The following is a 23,547-nucleotide window of genomic DNA, read 5'->3' on the forward strand; positions in this document are numbered from 1 at the left end:
AATTTGGTTTTTATATTAAAATTTGCAAATATTCTCATTCTGCTTATAGAAAATCGTGTCTGCCTTTTTAATTTTTTTTTCATCTTTCTCTCTCACTTTGTTTGTTGTGATTACGAAAATAATAAACGAGTTTTCCACCGCAACCATCTGTCAGTTTCAACCGCCGGAGCCGCCGCAAGGAAGGCTCTTCATCCGCCGTGGCGTAAGGCTTTATTATTATTTCTTTCTCCTTTTCTACGATTTCTCGGTCGGTCTGCTTCCTCGTGATAAATCTCGTGTGTGTATTTTTCCGGGAAAATCGCGATTTGAAAATTTTAAAATTAAGAGATTGAGAAATGAAGCAAACTAATTAAATCAATTTCTCTGTGAATTCATCATCGGTAGCTGATAGATAGATCCATGAGCTGAATTCCCAACCTTATATAACGAGATGAACTCTTGAGTTTGTTGTTTGTTGTATCTGAATCCGAACGATTCGGAATCTGAAAACTCGCTGGATCGCGTTTAGTCTCTCATAAGCTAATCATTTGTGTGTTTTCATTTCGCGACTAGATTCAGGTTTCGATCCTCATGATTGTTTGTTTATCAATTATCATCATCTCATGGTTTTGGATTCGTTTCGATTGTTTTGTTTCTTCTTCATGACGTGAAATTTGTGATTCCTCAATTTATACTAGTTCTGTATTCTTTTTGGGTCTGTTTCTTAGATTTGGGGTTTTTGTGTTATTAGACTTTGTTTCATGACTATGAATATGATGGTTTAACAAGATAAGAAGAATACATTGGTTAATCTGGACTTTTAAGATTAATGCATAAAAGCTAAGATCATTTAGGACTGCTTCAGATCTGAAAATGATGAAACTTGTTTGCTCTTCTTCAAATCGTTTTGATGAGCTACATCTCATTTCCTTTCACATTGCAGGATTTTTTAAAAGTGTATAAAGCATTGCCTTTTTTTGACAAACCAGGAAATGGTTAAAAGGTACTTTATCTTTGTTCATAGGCATATATGTCTTTAGCTTCTTTCAGGTTGTTACTAAACTTCTTACATTTTTGTTTTGTTATTCAACAGACATGGGGAGTTTTGATTCACGAGAGGTATCATGTCGCAGTGCGTAGACGGTTTCAAGCATGTGTGCTCCTCTTTTTTCCGGTGTTTTGATATTGATATATACAAACAATCTGGAGGCATTGGAGACCCTGAAATTCTTGCCAGAGAGACAGTTTGTATGCTCTCACCTTTCCATTCATTCTCTTTTTTTTTTTTGTTCTGTTATATGATTCTAAGGCGAATGCTATTTTCTCTAGTTGATGATCCGTTGTTAAGACGAATGCAAATCTTACTTCTAGATTTTGATCATTTGAATCGTTTTGGCTGCAGTTAGCGTGAGTGAGATAGAGGCTCTCTATGAGCTGTTTAAGAAAATCAGCAGTGCTGTCATTGACGATGGGCTAATTAACAAGGTATGTAGAAATCATATGTCTTCTATGCCACTCACGAATCAAGCATATTGCTACTTCTTTTGAACAGCCTTTTCTGATATACATTTGATGTGTCCTGTTGTAATTGTGGTGTCAGGAAGAGTTTCAGTTAGCCTTATTCAAGACAAATAAAAAAGAGAGCTTGTTTGCTGACCGGGTATGTTTTTTTCTTAACCAAAAGACTTTGTGAACCTGTTGCCAAGATCCTTTTTTCAAAGTATATTGACATTACCAATCACAGGTATTCGATTTGTTCGACACAAAGCATAATGGAATACTGGGGTTCGAGGAGTTTGCTCGTGCTCTCTCTGTCTTTCATCCAAATGCTCCTATAGAAGACAAGATTGACTGTACGTCTCTCATCTTTAAAAGTTGATCCGAGAACAAATGATCTGATGTTCACATGTTACATATAATCCATGAAATTTCATTAATAGTTACCGGAAACATTGTTCTGCAGTTTCGTTTCAGCTGTATGATCTTAAGCAGCAAGGTTTTATTGAGAGGCAGGAGGTGAAGCAAATGGTGGTGGCTACACTTGCTGAGTCCGGCATGAACCTGTCAGACGAAGTCATAGAGACTATAATCGACCAGGTGTGGTTCTTTCCTTCCTTTTCCTGCTCGATACTATTTTCTTGTTCCACTGTAGTATAATCAACTCGTGATTGCAGTTGCGAATAAAGTAAAGAATGATTTCTGAGTTTCTTCTTTTGGCAGACATTTGAGGAAGCTGACACAAAACACGATGGGAGGATCGATAAGGAAGAGTGGAGGATCCTTGTTCTTAGGCATCCTTCTCTTCTAAAGAACATGACTCTCCAGTATCTCAAGTGAGTGACTGAACCAAATGTATCTTCCAATGTTTTTGTTTCTGCGTCACAGTATTATTAACATAGATCTCTCATATTGCGTACAGGGATATCACGACTACATTTCCGAGCTTTGTGTTCCACTCCCAGGTGGAAGATTCCTGAGAAAAAAACCAATAGCTAGCAGAGGAGACTATTTGGGAATTGTGTTTGTTTTCTGATTATGTATCATGTTTATTTGTTTGAATCTCTTCTCAACATTTTCAAGATTTTGTTGTTACTTCTGTGAAAAGAAAGAAAAGAAAACTAATCTGTATTTTTTTCTGCTCCTTATTTTGATTGATAATTTTCTCTCCTTGCATCTGTAGATAGATATGCTACTTATCTTGAGACATGATTCCTGTTATTAAGTCAAAAAAAAAAAACATTGAAAGAGCAAACTGATGATAGAGAAAAGAGAGAACACAACATCAATGATCTGGTAAGCTCTAATCTGAATTCTGAAATCAGAAATCAATCTTGATATATATCAAAATTGAAACCACCAGTTTGATCTGACCGGATGCAATATTACAACTATAGGATTGGTTAGTCTTTTAGGAGATTGACTTTTAGGTTAGAGTTGACAAAGTGATTAGAGTTTACTTGGGGAATAAAAAAAAGACTAGTCATTCCTATTATATATGTTTCCCTCTCTCAAATATCTGAATAGTCCGAGCGTTGACAATCCTATTATTTTGATCTTCTCTCCTTCAAATTGTTCTCTCCTTCTTTGTTAACTCTTTCTGAAATCGACAATGGCAGCTTCTTCCAACTCTACGGGTTGCTTTACGAATCAAAACGAGCTAGAGGCTCTCTATGAGCTGTTTAAGAAACTCAGCGGTGGTGATCGGCAAAGAAACGAGGTACCTAAAAATTGTATGTGACTTTCTTGCCACGCAGTATATGCATATAAATCTGTGTTTTCATATTTTCAGGGAGACGTTGTGAAAGTCGTACCACAATATTTGGAATCATGGTTTATAGAAAACAGAGGATCTGTCTTCTTGTCAATCTTTACTCTCCTCTCTTCAGCGATATTCATGAGCGGGATCATCAGTTTTGGAAGGTTCTTTTAAAAACTTCATTCATTTTAAAAAGAAACTATTCAATGAACTTACTTTTATGTACTGTATGTTTTGTAGCATTGTATGCGGAACATTGTTGATGATAGGACTCTACTGTGTGTTGTGGAGGAAGAAAAACAGAGTGGAGGAGATACACGGTGGTGTAATAAACAAGGTATGTAGTAGGGATTATATGTCTTTCTTGCCACACACGCCTGTTTGCTACTTCTTTTGAGCAGTTTTTTTTTTTCAGATTTTCATAACGTGTCCTGTTGTAATTTGTATCAGGAAGAGTTTCAAGTAGCCATACACCAGACAAACAAAAGAGCGAGTTTGTTTGCAGACAGGGTATCTTAATTTCTTTTCACCAAAAAGCCTTTTGTAATCCATTTGCCAGTTCTAAATATATAGCTGACATTACCAATCACAGGTGTTCGATTTGTTCGACACAAAGCATAATGGAATACTTAGATTTGAGGAGTTTGCCCGGGCTCTCTCCGTCTTTCATCCACATGCTCCTTTAGATGATAAAATTGACGGTACATCTCTGATCTCAAAAACTTGATCCGAGAAACCATCTAGTATAACAAATTATCTCATGTTCCATGAGAATTTATTAACGACTACCTGGAATATTACTTGGCAGTTTCGTTTCAGCTATATGATCTGAAGCAGCAAGGTTTCATCGAGAGGCAGGAGGTGAAGCAATTAGTGGTGGTTACCCTAGCTGAGTCTGGCATGACCTTGAGCGACGAGATTATAGAACGTATAATCGACAAGGTGAGCTTTCCTTCCTAGTTTTTTTGTGGTTTCCACTGTATTGTGTTTAAGCAGCTGAGTGTGAGCTATGAAGTGAATAGTAATTTTTGAGTTTATGTGGCCAGACATTTGAGGAGGCTGACACAAGACACGACGAGAAGATCGATAAGGAAGAGTGGAGGACCCTTGTTCTTAGGCATCCTTCTCTTCTAAAGAACATGACTCTCCAGTATCTCAAGTGAGTTATTGAAACCAATGCATCATCTTCCAATATATCTGCATCACAGTATTGTTAATCATATTAGTATTGTTAATCATATTGCGTACAGGGATATCACGACTACATTACCGACATTTGTGTTGGATTCGGAGGTGGAAGATACCTGAGAAAAAACTATAGCATATATATTAGCAGAGGAGACAGTTTGCCAATTGTGTGTGCTTATTTGTGTCAATATCTCTGAACATTTTCAAAGTTTTGTTTGTTGCTTGTGTGAAAGAAAACAAAAGGAAAACAAATATGCATACTGCTAATCTCTCTTCAAGATTAGTCGTGCGAAAGAAAGAGAACCGAAGGATTATAATAGCTAAAACATCCAAAGAGCGGGCTTTAGCACCAATGATCCGTTTTTAAGTACTATGAATTGTGCAATTGGTCAACTGAGTCAGAAGTAAAACAAGATATCAAAACTGAAACCACCGGTTTGATCGAACCATAACAATAAGACAAGTAGAATTTCAAAGGAAATCTTGTTCGTTGGAGACATGATAAAGAGTCGTAATAAAACAAAAGTTCAGGAGACCGAGAAACCAGAAAAGAGAAAAACCCAAAAGAGAGCTGATGATAGAGAAAGAAAGAGAGAACGAAGCTGATTGCCAAAAAAAAAGAAAGAGAGAACGAAGCCAGTTTCAACTACTACTATTACTATCCGGGGACTTAGTCGACCTCTTCCATCTTGCTTCCTTCAGCTTCAGCGTCATCTTCAAGTGGTGGCATGTCAGCATCAGCTTCAGTCTCACCTGCATCATCGTCAATGCTGAGTCCGAGCTTAAGCATCCTGTGGATTCTGCTTCCGAAGGTGTTGGGCTCATCAAGGCTGAAACCAGAGGTGAGAAGAGCAGTCTCAAAGAGGAGAAGGACGAGATCCTTGACAGACTTGTCATTCTTGTCTGCATCCGCTCTCTTCCTCAACTCATCCATGATCGAGTTCTCTGGGTTGATTTCCATTGTCTTCTTGCTAGACATGTACCCAGCCATGCTGCTGTCTCTCAAGGCCTGAGCCTTCATAATTCTCTCCATGTTCGCGGTCCAGCCGTACTCCCCAGTGACAAGACAGCAGGGTGAGTCGACAACACGGTCAGAGACGATGACCTTCTCAACCTTGTCCCCCAATACATCCTTCATCACCTTGCACAGACCCTCGAACTTCTCCTTGAGTTCTTCCTTCTTTTTCTTCTCGTCCTCTGTTTCCTCAAGCTTCAAACCTTCCTTGGTGGCAGAGACCAGTTTCTTTCCCTCAAACTCCTTGAGCTGACCAATGGCGTACTCATCAATGGCGTCAACCATGTAAATGACCTCGTATCCCTTCTTCTTTAGCTTCTCAAGGAAGGGAGAGTTCTCAACAGCCTTCTTGCTCTCACCAGTGATGTAGTAGATGTCATTCTGTCCTTCCTTCATCCTGGTCACGTAGTCCTTAAGACTGGTCAACTCATCTCCGCTCTTGGTGGAGTGGTAACGGAGCAACTCAGCAATCTTGGTCCTGTTCTGAGAGTCCTCGTGGATACCCAACTTCAAGTTCTTGGAGAAAGCCTCATAAAACTTGTTGTAGTCTTCCTTGTTCTCAGCAATCTCAAAGAAGAGCTCGATGCACTTCTTCACCAAGTTCTTGCGGATGACCTTAAGGATCTTGTTCTGCTGCAGAGTTTCTCTCGAGATGTTGAGGGGAAGATCCTCCGAGTCAACAATACCTTTCACAAATCCAAGGTATTCGGGAATGATCTCCTCACAGTTGTCCATGATGAAGACACGGCGGACGTAAAGCTTGATGTTGTTGGGCTTCTTCTTGGTGTCAAAGAGGTCGAATGGGGCCCTCTTGGGAACAAAGAGAACAGCCTTGAATTCAAGCTGTCCCTCAACAGAGAAGTGCTTGACAGCCAAATGCTCCTCCCAGTCATTGCTGAGACTCTTGTAGAAGGCAGCATATTCCTCCTTGTTGATCTCCTCGGGTTTCCTCATCCAGATAGGCTTCTGCTTGTTCATGAGATCAAACTCGTGAGACACCTCCTTGATCTTCTTCTTTTTCTTCTCCTCCTTTTCTTTCTCCTCATCTACTTCCTCAACCTTTCCTTCCTCGTCTTTCTTCTCTTCCTCTTCTTCATCATCAGAGATCTCCTTCTCGATGGTCTTCTCAACCCAAAGAGAGATGGGGTAGCTGATGAACTCAGAGTGCTTCTTAACCAAATCCTTAAGACGGCGCTCTTCAAGGTACTCCAACTGGTCTTCCTTGAGGTAAAGGGTCATCTTGGTACCCCTACCAAGAACCTCACCAGAGGTATCCCTGGTGACGGTGAAGGATCCTCCAGCCTGGGACTCCCACACATACTGCTCATCATCATTGTGCTTGGTGACGACAACAACCTTGTCAGCAACCAAGTAAGCCGAGTAGAATCCAACACCAAACTGACCAATCATGCTGACATCAGCACCAGCAGCCAAAGCCTCCATGAACTCCTTGGTGCCAGACCTGGCAATTGTACCCAGGTTGTTGACCAAATCTGTACAAAGGAAAAGGTTAACACACATCAGCATAAGTATATACTAAGGGAAACAAAGAAAAGAGAATATATCTAGTGCCCAAAACAAAACTAACCAGCCTTGGTCATGCCAACACCACTGTCGATAATGGTCAAGGTGTTGTTGGTCTTGTCCGGGATGATGTGAATGAAGAGTTCTGGCTGACCATCGAGCTTGCTCTTATCAGTCAAAGACTCGAATCTAATCTTGTCCAAAGCCTATTCACCACAAACAAACAAGTAAGAGATTGTTAGTTCTTCTTTATGTGGGGGAAAAAAAAGAGATCAGATCAAAAAGACACACAAATAAAATCTTTAGCAGCTCAAGCCTCTATCCCACATAAGATGAGGTTTTAAAACCCAAACAATTCCTAATCTCAAAAACCTAAACCTAGAATATATAGATCGATCAAATAAATAACCTAATAATCAACAATCTACCTTAATTTCAACATATTAATAACCTAAAATCCTCATAACCAAACCCTAGATATTAAGATTCACCATTCCACATCAAAGAAACTTAATTAGTAAACCTAAAGAGAGAGAGAGAGGGGAAAGAGGGACTTACATCAGAAGAGTTACTGATGAGCTCACGAAGGAAGATCTCCTTGTTGCTGTAGAAAGTATTGATGATAAGGGAGAGAAGCTGATTGATCTCAGCCTGGAAGGCAAACGTCTCTGTGTCCGACGACATCTCTCGATCTCTAGAGCTGAGCTTTTTTTTTTAACGATTTGAGAACAGAACCACCGAGGAAGACGGAAACTTACGATTTTCTAAGAGCTAAGAGGGCTGCTGATTGAATGAAGATGGAGGAATAGATTTTATATATAGTGGCTAACTTATGGGGGTTTCTAGATCCTTCTTCCATCAAAACTGGAAAAAGAACAAAAAAAGAAAAGAAAAAAAAGGAAAAAGGAAAAAAGGAAAAATAAAAAATAAATGTAAAACGGGCTTTGGATGATGGGCCAAGAAGACTACATGGTTACAAAATAGAAAGGCCCAAATTGGAACACACCAGAAACTGAGAGACCTGAAACAGGCGGTACACCGGAGACGGCAATCCTCACCTATTAGATCCGACGCTAAACAAAGACGATTCCTTTTGCAGTTACGACCTCAACCTCAAACCTTTGACCTGGAGTAATCGTCATCTTCTAGTCTCTTACCTATTAGATTCTTGGTCTTTCTTTGAGCCATCTTCTTTTAGTCTCTCTCTTTAGATTTGGATTTTTCTATTGCTGGGGAATGTATCTAAATCATCAATGATCATTTTAGCTTCTGCATTGAAGACAATCTGAACAAGATCATAATCGTGTGTTGTTCATTGTGTGAAAATGATTTATGATTTCAATCAGGCCATGATGAGTTTGTATGCTTTCAGCTTCTTTTCCATATCTTTCAGCTTCCATGTCCTCTTTTTTTGTTCTGTTAGGCATGCTATTTTCTCTAGTTGATGATCCGTTGTTAAGACGAATGCAAATCTTATAATGGAATACTGGGGTTTGAGGAATTTTCCCGTGCTCTCTCTGTCTTTCATCGAAATACTCCTATAGAAGACAAGATTGACTGTACGTCTCTGATCTTCAAAATTTAATCCAAGAAACCATCTATATCAAATTATTATGCGATGTTCACATACTACATACAATCCATGAAAGTTCATTAGTAGTTACCGGGAACATTGTTCTGCAGAACAATTTCGTTTCAGCTATATGATCTTAAGCAGCAAGGTTTTAATCGAAAGGCAGGAGGTGAAACAAATGGTGGTGGCTACTCTTGCTGAGTCCGGCATGAACCTGTCAGACGAGAGTATAATTGACAAGGTGTGGTTCCTTGCTTTCCCTGCTTGATACTATTTTCTTGCTCCACTGACCACTGTAGTATAACCAACTCAAGAGAACAGTTGCAAATAAAGTGAAGAATTATTTCTGAGTTTCTTCTTTGGCAGACATTTGAGGAAGCTGACACAAAAGCACGATGGGAGGATCGATAAGGAAGAGTGGAGGATCCTTGTTCTTAGGCATCCTTCTCTTCTAAAGAACATGACTCTCCAGTATCTCAAGTGAGTGACTGAACCAATGCATTTTTCCAATGTTTCTAAATCAGAGTATTGTTAACACTGATCTCTCTCATATTACGTACAGGGATATCACAACTACATTTCCGAGGAATTGTGTTTGTTTCTCTCTTTATCATGTCTATTTGTTTCAATTTATCTGAACATTTCAAGACGTTGTTGTGACTTGTGCGAGGAAAAAAAGGAACCTTATGTTTTCTCCTAGCATATGTAGTATATATACTAATAACATTTTGTTCAAGATTAGACGTGTGGAAGATATTATGATCTGAAGTACTTTTTAGTAGCTAAAACATTCAAAGAGCAAACCTGATGATAGAGAAGAAGGAGCTTCAACCCCAACGATCCGTTTAAGTAATCTAATATTGTGAAAATAGACCAAGTAGTAATCTTGATATCGAAATTGAAGAGCACCGATTTGATCGAACCAACCGAACAACAAATAGGAAGTTAATGGAGCTAGAGAGAGAGAAGCCATGGAGGAGACTTTGTGGGCTTTATTTATATCCAACATCTTTTGTGGTAGTGGAATATTTTCAGATGTCCAGGGAGAGATCTCGTAAACTGATGAATGTTAAAAGACTAGTTAAACTGGCAGGACATTGACAATTAACAAATATATTGACCATTAAAACAAATATATTGTAAATAATAAAAATGAATATTTACTATGATATTCAAAAATTCAGTTTAAGTTGTTCATATAAACTAATACATAAACAAAATAGTTAAATAATTAAAATCCAAATTATTATTTATGTAACAAACTAAATATATTCCCTATAAAGTCATATGAAGTGCAATCAAAAGCTTTAAAAAAATTCTAAAGATTAATTTTATCTTTAATTTATTTTATATTCTACTTAATTTAAATTATATTGCTAGCTTTAATTCTAATAATTTTCTCTTTGTAGTACAAATGGATGGGAAATGGAATATCAAATCTTCTTTTATAAAGAAAAATCATTTGATGCCAAAAAAAAAAAATCATTAAATTACAAAACTTTAATTAAATAGACTTAATATAATAATTATAATTGATAGTGTGTCTAATTGAAAATGAATGGAGGAAAACAATAGACAATTAACAATTTATGTAATTTCAGTTACAATTTAGTAGTAAATAGTGAATTTAAAGTATGAATTTATGTATATGATTAAATGTGTTGAATATTAAATTTAATTAAAAAGAAATATTATATTTTAAAAAATTAAAAAGCAAATTGACAAATAAAGAAATAGTGAAATCTTACTTTTATATATACGATTGTCAAAACCAAAAAGATAATCCTATGCGCGTTGGTGTTAATAAGTAACTTTATCATCATGACCCCTCCTGCAGTGATGAATCTAGATTTGTATGGAAATGGATCCGTTGGACATACATTGTGTTCAAGATACCGACTTTGAGAATGTCTTCGATAACATGTAGAGCAAATTTAATAATGTCAGAATCTTCTGCTAAAAAGAAAGTTACAAAATGCTTTCAATATAGTCACGTAACTATTCGGTTTTAAGATGAAATGGATAATTATTCTATATATATATATATAAATATAAGATTAGAAAATACTGTTTATTATTTTTTTTTTAATTCAAATTGTTATATAAAATATAATCTTTCTCGGAAGAAAACAAATACAAAATATAAAAAATAATGATGTTGTAAATGTTATAACTACAAAGTCCATAAAGATATATAGATCATCAAATATAATGACATTGCACCTATTATGCTTTGGCTTAAAAATAAATGAATGAGTTATGACTTTGCACTAAATTTACTCGCAGCAAATCGAGTCAATAAACGTGTTTTGTTTGGGTTTTAGAGTGAGTGAGACCGATGATGATAAAACTTGGGTTCTTCTCCGGTTAGGTCGCAGAGGAAATTAATCCGGTTATGTCCGGTTCGGTTGACTAAGAAATTATTCTGGGATTCAGTTCAATTTTTATTTGTTTTTTTTTTCTCTCTCGCTCGGACGAACGACGACGACTTTGCTCTGCGTCTGCTGGAAAACGCCAAGGAATTGTACGGTCATATGCTTCACTTGTTGGCACTCAAGAGGCTGGGTTTGCTTTTTGGGTTAAATGAGTAGTAGTAGTAGCTGGTATGTTTACAAGTTACATTTATGTAGTGCAGAAAGGAAGTATATAAGCAGAGTCTCATTTTATCTTAAATCTATTTCTGCCCCTTGTACCAGTTTTTTTGTTCTGTTGAGACCAACAGATTCTCTGAACTGTACAACTAGATGAGTGCTTGAGAGTAATTCGCTCTTTCTGCGTTCTAGAATTGCATTAGAAATGGTTCTGAAAGTAGCATAGAACACTGATTGAATATGCTTCTAGTCTTCTAGCAAAGGAGATATTATTAAAATAAGAGTCTCTCACCTCATCGAGAATCAAGATTGGGGCATTCTTCAACAGAGATCGAGCTATGGCAACTCTCTGACACGTTGATAAACAAGCATATCAAAGCGGTAGCAAAAGACTAAAAGGAATCAAAACCACGTAGCTCTTAATGTCTTTATACCTGTCTTTGTCCTCCACTAAAGCAAGCCTCTACATAGAATCCATGAAAGTTCATTAGTAGTTACCGGGAACATTGTTCTGCAGTTTCGTTTCAGGTATATGATCTTAAGCAGCAAGGTTTCATCGAGAGGTAGGAGGTAAAAGCAAATGGTGGTGGCTACTCTTGCTGAGTCCGGCATGAACCTGTCAGACGAAATCATAGAGAGTATAATCGACAAGGTCAACTCGTGATTGCAGTCGCAAAAAAAAGTAAAGAATGATTTCTGAGTTTCTTCTTTGGCAGACACATTTGAGGAGGCTGACACAAAACAGGACGGGAAGACCGATAAGGAAGAGTGGAGGACCCTTGTTCTTAGGCATCCTTCTCTTCTAAAAAACATCATTCTCCAGTATCTCAAGTGAGTTCCTGAACCAATGCATTTTGCCAATGTTTCTAAATCACAGTATTGTTCACATTGATCTCTCTTATTGTGTACAGAGATATCACGACTACATTTCCGAGCTTTCTGTTGCACTCGGAGGTGGAAGATATCTGATAAAAAAGAAATAGCATATTAGCAGATCAAACTGTTTGAGAATTGCGATTGTTTTCTGATTATGTATCATGTTTATTTGTTTGACTCTCTCTGAACACTTTCAAGATTTTGTTGTTACTTCTGTGAAAAGAAAGAAAACAAAACAAATCTGTATTTGTTGTTCTGCTTCTTATTTTAGTTGATGTTTTTTCTCCTTGCATCTGTAGAGTCATATATATATACTACTTATGTTGAGATATGATTCCTACTATTAAGTCAAAAAAACATTGAAAGAGCAAACTGATGATAGAGAAAAGAGAGAGAACTCAACATCAATGATCTGGTAAGCTCTAATCTGAATCCTGAACTCAGAAATCAATCTTGATATCAAAACTGAAACCACCAGTTTGATCGGACCGGATGCAATATTTACAACTATCGGATTGGTTAGTCTTTTAGGTGGTTGACTTTTTGGTTAGAGTTGACAAAGTAATTAAGCAAGGTTAGTTACGATTGTACTGTAGTAATCTCTAGTTGTGAGCTGTGCATAAACACGTTTACTTGTGAAATAAACTACTCTTTCCTCTTTCCTATTATATATGTTTCCCTCTCTCAAAGAACTGAATAGGTATCAGAGCGTTCGTTGACAATCTCTATTTTTGATATTCGCTCCTTCGATTTGTTCTCTCTTTTATTGCTAAGTCTTTCCGAGCTTCGTCCAATTCTATGGGATGCTTTACGGATCAAAACGAGTTAGAGGCTCTCTATGAGGTGTTTAAGAAACTCAGCGGTGCTGATCGGCAAAGAAATGAGGTACGTTGAAATTGTATATGTAACTTTCTTGCCAACCACACTGTATGTATGCATATAAACCTGTGTTTTCATTTTTTTCAGGGAGACGTTGTGAAAGGCTTAGCGACACACGGTGGTGAAATAAACAAGGTATCTAGGGATTATATGACTCTCTTGCCAAGCACGCTTGTTTGCTACTTCTTTTGAACAGAACAGTCTTTCATATTTTTTCATAATGCGTCCTGTTGTAATTTGTATCAGGAAGAGTTTCAAGTAGCCATACTCCAGACAGACAAAAAAGAGAGTTTGTTTGCAGATAGGGTATGTATGTTATATTTGCACGAGCTCTCTCCGTCTTTCATCCAGATGCTTCTGTAGATGATAAAATTGACGGTACATCTCTGATCTCAAAAACTTGATCCAAGAAACCATCTCTAACAAAACATTATCTCACATTCAAATGCTATATTATATATAATCCATGAAAAGTTTGTTAATGGTTACTTGGAATATTATTTGGCAGTTTCATTTGAGCTACATGATCTGAAGCAGCAAGGTTTCATCGAGAGGCAGGAGATGAAGCAAATGATGGTCGCTACTCTTGCTGATTCCGGCATTAACCTTAGAGATGAGATTATAGAAAGTATCATCGACAAGGTGGGCTTTCCTTTTTACTATTTTTTTTTGGTTTCCACTGTAATGTGTGTAAGCAGCTGAGTGTGAACTGTGAAGTGAGGAGTGATTTTTGAGTTAATGTGGCAGACATTTGAGGAAGCTGACACAAAACACGATGGGAGGATCGATAAGGAAGAGTGGAGGAGCCTTGTTCTTAGGCATCCTTCTCTTCTGAAGAACATGACTCTGCAGTATCTCAAGTGAGTTTTTAAACCAATGCATCTTCCAGTATATCTGCATCACAGTATTGTTAACACCAATCTCTCATATTGCGTTACAGGGATATCACGACTACAATGCCGAGCTTTGTGTTCCACTCCGAGGTGGAAGATACCTGAGAAAAACAATGGCATATATATTAGCAGAGGACACAGTTTGCCAATTGTGTTTGTTTTCTGATTATGTATGGGTGTTTATTTGTGTCAATCTCTCTGAACATTTTCAATGTTTTGTTTGTTGCTTGTGTGAAGGAAAAAAAAGGAAAAACAAATATGTATACTACTAATCTCAACATCCAAAGAGCACACTGATAATAGAGAAAAGAGAGCGGGCTTTAGCACCAAATGATCCATTTTCAAGTACTATGAATTGTACAATAAGTCCAGAGATTAGGGAGTAAAACAAGATATCAAAACTGAAACCACCGGTTTGATCGAATCGAACAACAATCGAAGTCCGTTTGTTCGAGACATGATAAAGAGTCGTAATAAAACAAAGTTCAGGAGACAGAGAAACCAGAAAAGAAAATACTAGTCAAAAAAAAACCCAAGAGAGAGCTGATGATAGAGAAATAGAGAGAGAACGAAGCCAGTTTCAACTACTACTATTACTATCCGGGGACTTAGTCGACCTCTTCCATCTTGCTTCCTTCAGCTTCAGCGTCATCTTCAAGTGGTGGCATGTCAGCATCAGCTTCAGTCTCACCTGCATCATCGTCAATGCTGAGTCCGAGCTTAAGCATCCTGTGGATTCTGCTTCCGAAGGTGTTGGGCTCATCAAGGCTGAAACCAGAGGTGAGAAGAGCAGTCTCAAAGAGGAGAAGGACGAGATCCTTGACAGACTTGTCATTCTTGTCTGCATCCGCTCTCTTCCTCAACTCATCCATGATCGAGTTCTCTGGGTTGATTTCCATTGTCTTCTTGCTAGACATGTACCCAGCCATGCTGCTGTCTCTCAAGGCCTGAGCCTTCATGATTCTCTCCATGTTCGCGGTCCAGCCGTACTCCCCAGTGACAAGACAGCAGGGTGAGTCGACAACACGGTCAGAGACGATGACCTTCTCAACCTTGTCCCCCAATACATCCTTCATCACCTTGCACAGACCCTCGAACTTCTCCTTGAGTTCTTCCTTCTTTTTCTTCTCGTCCTCTGTTTCCTCAAGCTTCAAACCTTCCTTGGTGGCAGAGACCAGTTTCTTTCCCTCAAACTCCTTGAGCTGACCAATGGCGTACTCATCAATGGCGTCAACCATGTAAATGACCTCGTATCCCTTCTTCTTTAGCTTCTCAAGGAAGGGAGAGTTCTCAACAGCCTTCTTGCTCTCACCAGTGATGTAGTAGATGTCATTCTGTCCTTCCTTCATCCTGGTCACGTAGTCCTTAAGACTGGTCAACTCGTCTCCGCTCTTGGTGGAGTGGTAACGGAGCAACTCAGCAATCTTGGTCCTGTTCTGAGAGTCCTCGTGGATACCCAACTTCAAGTTCTTGGAGAAAGCCTCATAAAACTTGTTGTAGTCTTCCTTGTTCTCAGCAATCTCAAAGAAGAGCTCGATGCACTTCTTCACCAGGTTCTTGCGGATGACCTTGAGGATCTTGTTCTGCTGAAGAGTTTCTCTGGAGATGTTGAGAGGAAGGTCCTCTGAGTCAACAATACCTTTCACAAATCCAAGGTATTCGGGAATGATCTCCTCACAGTTGTCCATGATGAAGACACGGCGGACGTAAAGCTTGATGTTGTTGGGCTTCTTCTTGGTGTCAAAGAGGTCGAATGGGGCCCTCTTGGGAACAAAGAGAACAGCCTTGAATTCAAGCTGTCCCTCAACAGAGAAGTGCTTGACAGCCAAATGCTCCTCCCAGTCATTGCTGAGACTCTTGTAGAAGGCAGCATATTCCTCCTTGTTGATCTCCTCGGGTTTCCTCATCCAGATAGGCTTCTGCTTGTTCATGAGATCAAACTCGTGAGACACCTCCTTGATCTTCTTCTTTTTCTTCTCCTCCTTTTCTTTCTCCTCATCTACTTCCTCAACCTTTCCTTCCTCGTCTTTCTTCTCTTCCTCTTCTTCATCATCAGAGATCTCCTTCTCGATGGTCTTCTCAACCCAGAGAGAGATCGGGTAGCTGATGAACTCAGAGTGCTTCTTGACCAAATCCTTAAGACGGCGCTCTTCAAGGTACTCCAACTGGTCTTCCTTGAGGTAAAGGGTCATCTTGGTACCCCTACCAAGGACCTCACCAGAGGTATCCCTGGTAACGGTGAAGGATCCTCCAGCCTGGGACTCCCACACATACTGCTCATCATCATTGTGCTTGGTGACGACAACAACCTTATCAGCAACCAAGTAAGCCGAGTAGAAACCAACACCAAACTGACCAATCATGCTGACATCAGCACCAGCAGCCAAAGCCTCCATGAACTCCTTGGTTCCAGACCTGGCAATTGTACCCAGGTTGTTGACCAAATCTGTACACAAAGGAAAAAGGTAAACGCACATCAGCATAAGTATATACTGAGGGAAACAAAGAAAGAATAATAAATCATTCATCCAAGAGAAAACATACCAGCCTTGGTCATGCCAACACCACTGTCGATGATGGTCAAGGTGTTGTTGGTCTTATCGGGGATGATGTGAATGAAGAGTTCTGGCTGACCATCGAGCTTGCTCTTATCAGTCAAAGACTCGAATCTAATCTTGTCCAAAGCCTATTCACCACAAACAAACAAGAGATCGTTAGTTCATTCTTTATGTGGGAAAATCAAAAACATAAATAAAAAGATCAGATCAAAAAACACACACAAACAAAATCTTAGCAGCTCAAGACTCCATCCCACATAAGATGAGGTTTTAAAACCCAAAAACAATTCCTAATCTCAATTAGCAAAACCTAAAACCCTAGATTAGGGCTTCAACCAAGCATATATATAGATCGACCAAATAAATAAACTAATGATCAACAATCTACCTTAATTTCAACAGATTAATAACCCTAAAATAATCTTCGTATCTACTTCATCTAGTGAAATCGTAAAGCAACCAAACCAAGCATAGATAGACCGAACAAATAACCTAATAATCAACAATCTACCTAAATTTCAACGGATTAATAACCCTAAAATCCTCTTCGTAACCAAACCCTAAATAATATAAGATTCACCATTCCACATCAAAGAAACTTAATTAGTAAACCTAAAGAGAGTAGGGAAAGAGGGACGCACATCGGAAGAGTTACTGATGAGCTCACGAAGGAAGATCTCCTTGTTGCTGTAGAAAGTGTTGATGATAAGGGAGAGAAGCTGATTGATCTCAGCCTGGAAGGCAAACGTCTCTGTGTCCGACGACATCTCTCGATCTCTAAGAACTGAGAGTTTTAGGGTTTGCTTTTTCAAAAGCTTTGAGAACAGAACCACCGAGGAAGACGAAACTTTAGGATTTTTCTGGCTGCTTACTGAATGAAGAACAGGTTTTATATAGTGGCTAACTTAATTGGGAGTTTCTAGATCCTTCTCCCATCAAAGCTGGAAAAATAACAAAAAGAAAAAGGAAAAAAGAAAAAAAGTAAAAATAAATGTAAAGCCTCACTCAACCAAGTAAGTCCCACCGTACATTCATCTTGCACTCAGCTTTACATACAGCCCATCCAATCATGGCCCATATATTGACTAACTGCTTGACACGACAGCTTTACATACAGCCCATCCAATCATGGCCCATATCTATATATACATTTTTTTAAATATTTAGCAAATAAATCCTGAGGAATATATTTATAATCATGCTATTATTATTAATTACTAGGGGGTTTATTTGATTTATTTTGATAAAAATTATATATGATTGATGACGGTAATGAAATATTATTTTACACAAAACTTTAAATTACTATTAAGGAAAAAAATTAAATTTCATATACATAATTTTTAAAAATATAAAAATCAATTGTGTTTTAAAATCAAATCTGATAAAAAAATCATGAATCTAACTCGACGTCCAGGCGAGGCGGATCAAACTGGTGACCTCACATCGTTACTTTTACCGTCCAGTTCTTTGTTATACTCTTCTTCTTGTGCTTCCTCGTCAACTTTTTCACATTCTTTCACTGAAAAAAACCTTTTTTTTTTAGACTACCACCCAACTTGTTAACCCATCAAACTCCAAGACTAAAATCATTTTTTCTCATAAAAATTGTGCAATTCATGAAAACTAGCATAGTCAACACATGCACCCAATTATTGATAATTTCATCCATATATTTCTCAAACCAAAATCCTTACTTGCAGAGAAAGTAATATGAACTCATGTATAGTAAAAACAATATTTGTGCTTTTCGTCGATCCTTCTTCTTTAAACTTAAATAACATCAAATCAATGTCTTGCGACGTCAATCTTTCTTTCTTAGACTTAAAAATAAAAATTTTACTGTAAAAGTATCAAATCATCTATAAAGTTATACACAAAAACATGTTTTACAGCTCATAAGAGATATATATAAAGCACAAACGGAGATAAGTAAGATATTTTCAAGATATTAAAAAATTTGACATATAATATTTAGTAATTCTTAAACATTTAAACTTTTAAAAGAGATTAAATATTTAAAATATTTCAAACTTTAGATGTATTTTAATTATCTGTAACATTTTTTTTAGAGTTAAATATTAATGAAACTTTTACTTTTTATAGAGTTTAAATAGTTATAATATTTTAACATTTTTATGGAGGTATTTATAATATTTCTAAACATTCTATAAAAAATATTTAAACCTTTTAAAAAATTAATTTAAAATAAATCAAATAACAAAGAAGAAGAATCTCTCTTCCCCCTCTCCCCAAGGCGACGAAGAAGGCGACTGTTCATAGAACCTAAACTTCTCCGTTGTATTCTCCGGCCGGCGTCGACTCTGGCGTCGGCCGTACTACTTCTTCTCTATGCTTATCCTTTCTTTTGTACTTTATTTCGTGTATTTGTTTTTTTAGTTCACAACCGTTTTTAGGGTGATCGGAAGATGATCATGGCATTTCCCCTACAGTGGCCGCTCATATCTCCCCGTGATCCTATGACTTCAATTCTCAACGGTTTCTCTCTAAAATTCTTAACTACTTTATTTGTATTCCTCACGGTGTTTTTAAGGTTTCGAAGGCGGTTTACTTCGATTTGTTTATTCTTCTCCTGTCTTCCCAATGGATGCGAAAAGTTTTCCCGAGCGTTGGTGTCGGCGAGAGAAAGGTTATTCCTCACCATTTGGGTGATGGCTGTTATGTTCTTCTGCGACAATGTAAGGATTCCCACTGGAATCAACCACCGTTCGTTTGATATTCCCACACTAGGACCAACGATTCTGTGTGATGAGCAATTACAAGTGATTCCAAAGGCATATTGTGATAACGAAGCCTTTCATGATGTGATAACCACAACGTTCGATAAATCTCGATTCGAGTGGTGCATTGGTCGACAAATTTGGGATCCGGGAATACTAAGCATTCGAAGAAGAGAAGAATCGGTGCGGAGAATTGGAGACGCAAAACAATTATGGGTATTAGCTATAACCAAGAAAGATGTCATCTCCTTGAGATGTTTTGTTGGGAAGCGATGTAACGGATGGATCGCTACCATTGATCGTTTTAAAGTTAAATGGAGTTTCGTCAAAAGAACGATAGCCAAACGAGACGATCATAGCGGATTGAAGAAGAAGACGAAGAAGGAAGATAATAGATTTGATAATCTATTAGCGTGTAAGACTTACAAAAGGAAGCGGCGGTTTCTTCACTTGTTCAGTTGGATTTTCTTCATCTTAGGTTTAATCATGTTTTGGTTGTATCTGTATGCTTTACAAACAAATATGTAATCTCTGATTCAATTAATAAAGTAAAGTAAGATGTTAAAAAAAAAAAAAAAAAATCAAATAACTTTTAAATTTGGAAACCTGATAAATAAGCATAAATCAAGCAAATAAAAATATTTCGAAACCTGTTTAAAGCTAAAACTTTTAGAAGTTTCAATATTTATAATATTTCAAACTATTAAAATTATAAAATTTAAAAAAAATTTAAAAGCTAAGAGATTTTAAAATTTTCAATATTTATAATATTTAAAAAATTTAAAATTAAATATTATAATATTTTTTAAAAACTTTTTAAAGTTTTAGTTTGATCAAATAAAAAACAGGATCAAACCGAATAAAACTTTTTAACTTGGATGCCTGATAAATCAAGCTTTCCTGCTCATTCGTTGTTGGAAGCATATTAATCTTATTTATACTGGTTTGAACCATTGTCTAAAAATTTTCTAGCCAATGTGGGATATTGTACATAGTTTTTTTTATTTCCATAAATTTAAAATTTTCCTTTTTCTTAAAAATTTTGGAAATTTAGAAAATATTAATGAATGACATGTCAAATCCTGATAGGTTGTTTAAAATAATTCTTAATATATAAAATTCTGCAAATTTCTAAAAATGTTAATTAGTGACATGTTGAATCCCTATTAGTTGTTTTAAAGCTTAGGTGGACAGCCTTAGAAGCTTATAGCTCCTACTTTTATTTAGTATAATTAATTTGTTTTTAATTTAATTAATTAATATTAAATTTCAATTTTTGGAAACAAGATTTCTCATCCTAATAAAATTTCCAAAACAATAGGAATCACTCCCTTTAACATTAAATATTAAGTTTATAATAAATTTAATTAATATTAAGTTTTTAATTTTACAAAACAATATTTTCTTCATAGAAACATTTTCTAAACAAATTATATACACAAAAAGGTTATTAAAAGAAAAACAATGTAGAATTCATGTCAATCCTAACAAATAACTGTTAACAACTTTTATTTGCATTTCACAACAAAACTATATATACTAAAGTTAATTGATTCTTTTTATATAAAACATACAAAACTACAATACAAAATTATCCTGTACATATATCTAAACAATTTAAAATAATAAAAATACTACTATCTGTAAATAAATAAAAAGACACACATTATATTTCTTCTATAAATCACTACTTATTTAATTGTATGTTATACACTTATACAATAATATAAAACAATAAACCTCAAACAAAATACTTTCTAATTTTTATACTAACTAATATATCTATATTTGTAAGGTTGTACATTTAAAAACATATACAAATTAAACATTAATTATATATAGTTAATCTATAAAACAAATTATATATTTTTTATGAAAAATAGCCCGCGGTGGTGAATATCTAGTATTAATTAAAAACGGATAATAAACCACAAACAAGATTCTTGTGTTTCCAATGAATTTCCTGTTTCTAATGACACACATAACGTCCTTTTGCGGATCTAGGGAAGCGCAGAGCACTATTAACTCCATTAGGGTGCATAAATGAGACATTGAAACAATTCCCCGAGGAGGTACGTACTCGGATCTTGCTCATGTATTCTTCTTGGGCTGTTTCTTAGATTTGGGGTTTTGTGTTCTTGCTTAAATTATTATACTACTTGCTTAAATGAGTATGATGTTTTTAATACATCGGTTAATCTGGACTTTAAGATTAATGCATAAAGCTACGATCATCTCTTTTCTGCTTACTTCATATCTGAAAATGATGAATCTTGTTTGCTTTTGTCAAATCTTCTTCAACTGTTTTGCAACATTGTTGGTTCTGATGAGCTAATAGATGACTACATTTCAAGGCATGCTATTTTCTCTAGTTGATGCTCCCTGTTTAAGATGAATGCAAATCTTGCATGATCATTGAATCGTTTGGGTGCAGTTAGCGTGAGTGAGATAGAGGCTCTCTATGAGCTGTTTAAGAGAATCAGCAGACAGCAGTGCTGTGATTGACGATGGGCTAATTAACAAGGTATGTAGGAATCATATATATGTCTGTTATGCCACTCACGAATCAAACATATTGCTACTTCTTTTAGACAAGCCTTTTCTGATTTTCCTTGATGTGTTCTGTTGTAATTGTGGTTCAGGAAGTTTTTCAAAGTGTATTGACACTACCAATTACAGGTACTCGATATATTAGACACAAAGTAGCATAATGGAATACTGGGGTTTGAGGAATTTTCCCGTGCTCTCTCTGTCTTTCATCCATGTGCTTCTGTAGAACACAAGATTGACTGTACGTCTCTGATCTTCAAAATTTAATCCAAGAAACCATCTGTAACAAATTATGCGATGTTCACATACTACATATAATCTATGAAAGTTCATTAGTAGTTACCGGGAACTTTGTTCATTAGTTTTCTTCATTTATTTCACCTAACATTTTGTTTAAGATTAGACGTGTGAAAGATATTATGATATGAAGTATTTTAGTAGCTAAAACATTCAAAGAGCAAACTGATGATAGACCACCGATTTGATCGAACCAACCGAACAAAAAATAGTTAGCTAATGGAGCTAGAGAGAGAAGCCATGGAGGAGACTTTGTGGGCTGTGGTAATGGAATATTATTCGAGATGTCCAGAGATTTAGTAAACTGATGAAATGTTAAAGAGTAGTTAAACTGGCACGACATTGACACTTAACATAGCAGAGCATATAAGAATCCTTTGTTCTCTGTTGAGAATGGTTTTGCTTGGGTTTACAAAGAAACACGTGAAGCAAACACACACGCAAACACTAAGCAAGACAATGCAAGTTCATAGTCACAATTAAATAAAAAGTTGTATCAGAGAAGCTTGAATCCCTTCCTCTGCCTACACACAAAAAGAAAAAGAAAAAAAAAGGAGTAAACGCAAAGTTTGCAACCTGATTCTGAATTAAAATCATGGAAAGAAGTGAAGAGCTGTCTAACCTGTCTCTCTTGAACATCTGCATCTCCTGTGAATGGATCATCGGGTATATTGAAATTCGACGATGAACCTTGCCCCTTGTTTTTCTCATTCCTTTTTAGATAGAGCTGTTTCTTTTTCTTTTTCCTTTTCTCACGATAGAGCTTTATCATCCTCTTCATACTCTCATCCGCTAAGGCACGACGGAATGTTTCAGGAGATCGCTGCTCTTCTTCATAACTATCCATGTATCTTTAATCCTGTCTGTGTATCTGACAAGAGACAGAAGATTAGATATAAGTTCCTATACCTTTTAAACTACAAACATACATACCCATTCAACGAGAAGAGAGAAATCATAATCTAGTGAAAGAAGCGGTATAGCGTGCGGCGTAAAAAAAAAAACGAAGAACTTCAAACCCTTTCTTTTTGTTTTCGCCAATAAGAGAAATATTGTACTATCCATACATGGGCTAATAAGGATATTTATTTATATTCTAGATCCTTCTCCCATCAAAACTGGAAAAAAAAAAAAAAAGGAAAAATAAATGTACTTGAATCATATACAGTAAATCTATACTAGTAGTTTTTGCTCAAAAATACTGTTTGGAAAGTTTTTGCATTTAATGCATTGAATTTAATATTAGTTACCAAAATTTTTAAAATTGATTATAGGTAAGATTTTTAAAAATAAGAAAATCTGTCTACCTCATTTAAACATAAATATATGATTTTTTTTTCATTTTTATTTGAATTTATATTTAAATTCTCTTGAATTATTCTATAATACATTTAGTTAATAAAAATTATGGTTTTTTTGCATATGATGTAATAATTTTTTTTAAAACGGACATATATTACTCAATAGATGAATCAAAAAAAATACGGGTACAATAATCCACATCGCCTAAAAAATTGGCAATAGTTCAGAGTCATATAAAAGAGACCAAAATGATACAGAATACAAATGAGTAGAAAAGTTAATTTATCTGGCATTCAAAATTAAAAAGCTTTTATATAGTTTATTC

At 36.3% G+C, this 23,547-nt stretch overlaps 4 protein-coding genes, 1 long non-coding RNA gene and 1 pseudogene across 7 annotated transcripts; 4 read left to right on the forward strand and 2 right to left on the reverse strand.

Annotated features, from left to right (window-relative positions):
- LOC104730744 (calcineurin B-like protein 3) lies at positions 38-4,594 on the forward strand. 2 transcript variants are annotated; one of them, XM_010449949.2, is made up of 9 exons: positions 38-202; positions 923-982; positions 1,073-1,227; positions 1,382-1,464; positions 1,580-1,639; positions 1,724-1,832; positions 4,044-4,177; positions 4,282-4,394; positions 4,486-4,594. In XM_010449949.2, the coding sequence occupies exons 3-9, from the start codon at positions 1,104-1,106 to the stop codon at positions 4,541-4,543; spliced, it is 681 nt and encodes a 226-aa protein (XP_010448251.1). In that variant the 5' UTR covers positions 38-202; positions 923-982; positions 1,073-1,103; the 3' UTR covers positions 4,544-4,594. The 2 variants fall into 2 exon arrangements, with proteins under 2 accessions (XP_010448251.1, XP_010448250.1); XM_010449948.2 differs by lacking the exons at positions 4,044-4,177; positions 4,282-4,394; positions 4,486-4,594 and adding exons at positions 1,943-2,076; positions 2,200-2,312; positions 2,399-2,603 and having other exon boundaries at positions 44-202.
- LOC104730743 lies at positions 2,783-4,028 on the forward strand. Its single transcript, XM_010449947.2, has 5 exons — positions 2,783-3,196; positions 3,269-3,399; positions 3,476-3,572; positions 3,686-3,745; positions 3,828-4,028. The coding sequence occupies exons 1-5, from the start codon at positions 3,089-3,091 to the stop codon at positions 3,960-3,962; spliced, it is 531 nt and encodes a 176-aa protein (XP_010448249.1). The 5' UTR covers positions 2,783-3,088; the 3' UTR covers positions 3,963-4,028.
- LOC104730740 (heat shock protein 90-2-like) lies at positions 4,839-17,274 on the reverse strand. 2 transcript variants are annotated; one of them, XM_010449943.2, is made up of 4 exons: positions 16,974-17,274; positions 16,319-16,460; positions 14,353-16,220; positions 4,839-5,063 (listed from the first exon to the last, which is right to left on the reverse strand). In XM_010449943.2, exons 1-3 carry the CDS (start codon positions 17,097-17,099, stop codon positions 14,383-14,385), a joined length of 2,106 nt encoding a protein of 701 aa, XP_010448245.1. In that variant the 5' UTR covers positions 17,100-17,274; the 3' UTR covers positions 4,839-5,063; positions 14,353-14,382. The 2 variants fall into 2 exon arrangements, with proteins under 2 accessions (XP_010448245.1, XP_010448246.1); XM_010449944.2 differs by lacking the exon at positions 4,839-5,063 and having other exon boundaries at positions 14,168-16,220.
- On the reverse strand, positions 5,088-7,742 carry LOC104730742 (heat shock protein 90-2-like). Its single transcript, XM_010449946.2, has 3 exons — positions 7,521-7,742; positions 7,027-7,168; positions 5,088-6,931 (listed from the first exon to the last, which is right to left on the reverse strand). Exons 1-3 carry the CDS (start codon positions 7,644-7,646, stop codon positions 5,094-5,096), a joined length of 2,106 nt encoding a protein of 701 aa, XP_010448248.1. The 5' UTR covers positions 7,647-7,742; the 3' UTR covers positions 5,088-5,093.
- On the forward strand, positions 7,977-8,738 carry LOC104730741. The gene is made up of 3 exons (XR_002034546.1): positions 7,977-8,093; positions 8,386-8,521; positions 8,646-8,738. It is a non-coding gene; the product is annotated as an uncharacterized LOC104730741 (long non-coding RNA).
- LOC104733275 lies at positions 11,707-14,157 on the forward strand (annotated as a pseudogene).

The sequence above is a fragment of the Camelina sativa genome, chromosome 12, assembly GCF_000633955.1.
Source record: "Camelina sativa cultivar DH55 chromosome 12, Cs, whole genome shotgun sequence".
Classification (NCBI taxonomy): Eukaryota; Viridiplantae; Streptophyta; class Magnoliopsida; order Brassicales; family Brassicaceae; genus Camelina; species Camelina sativa.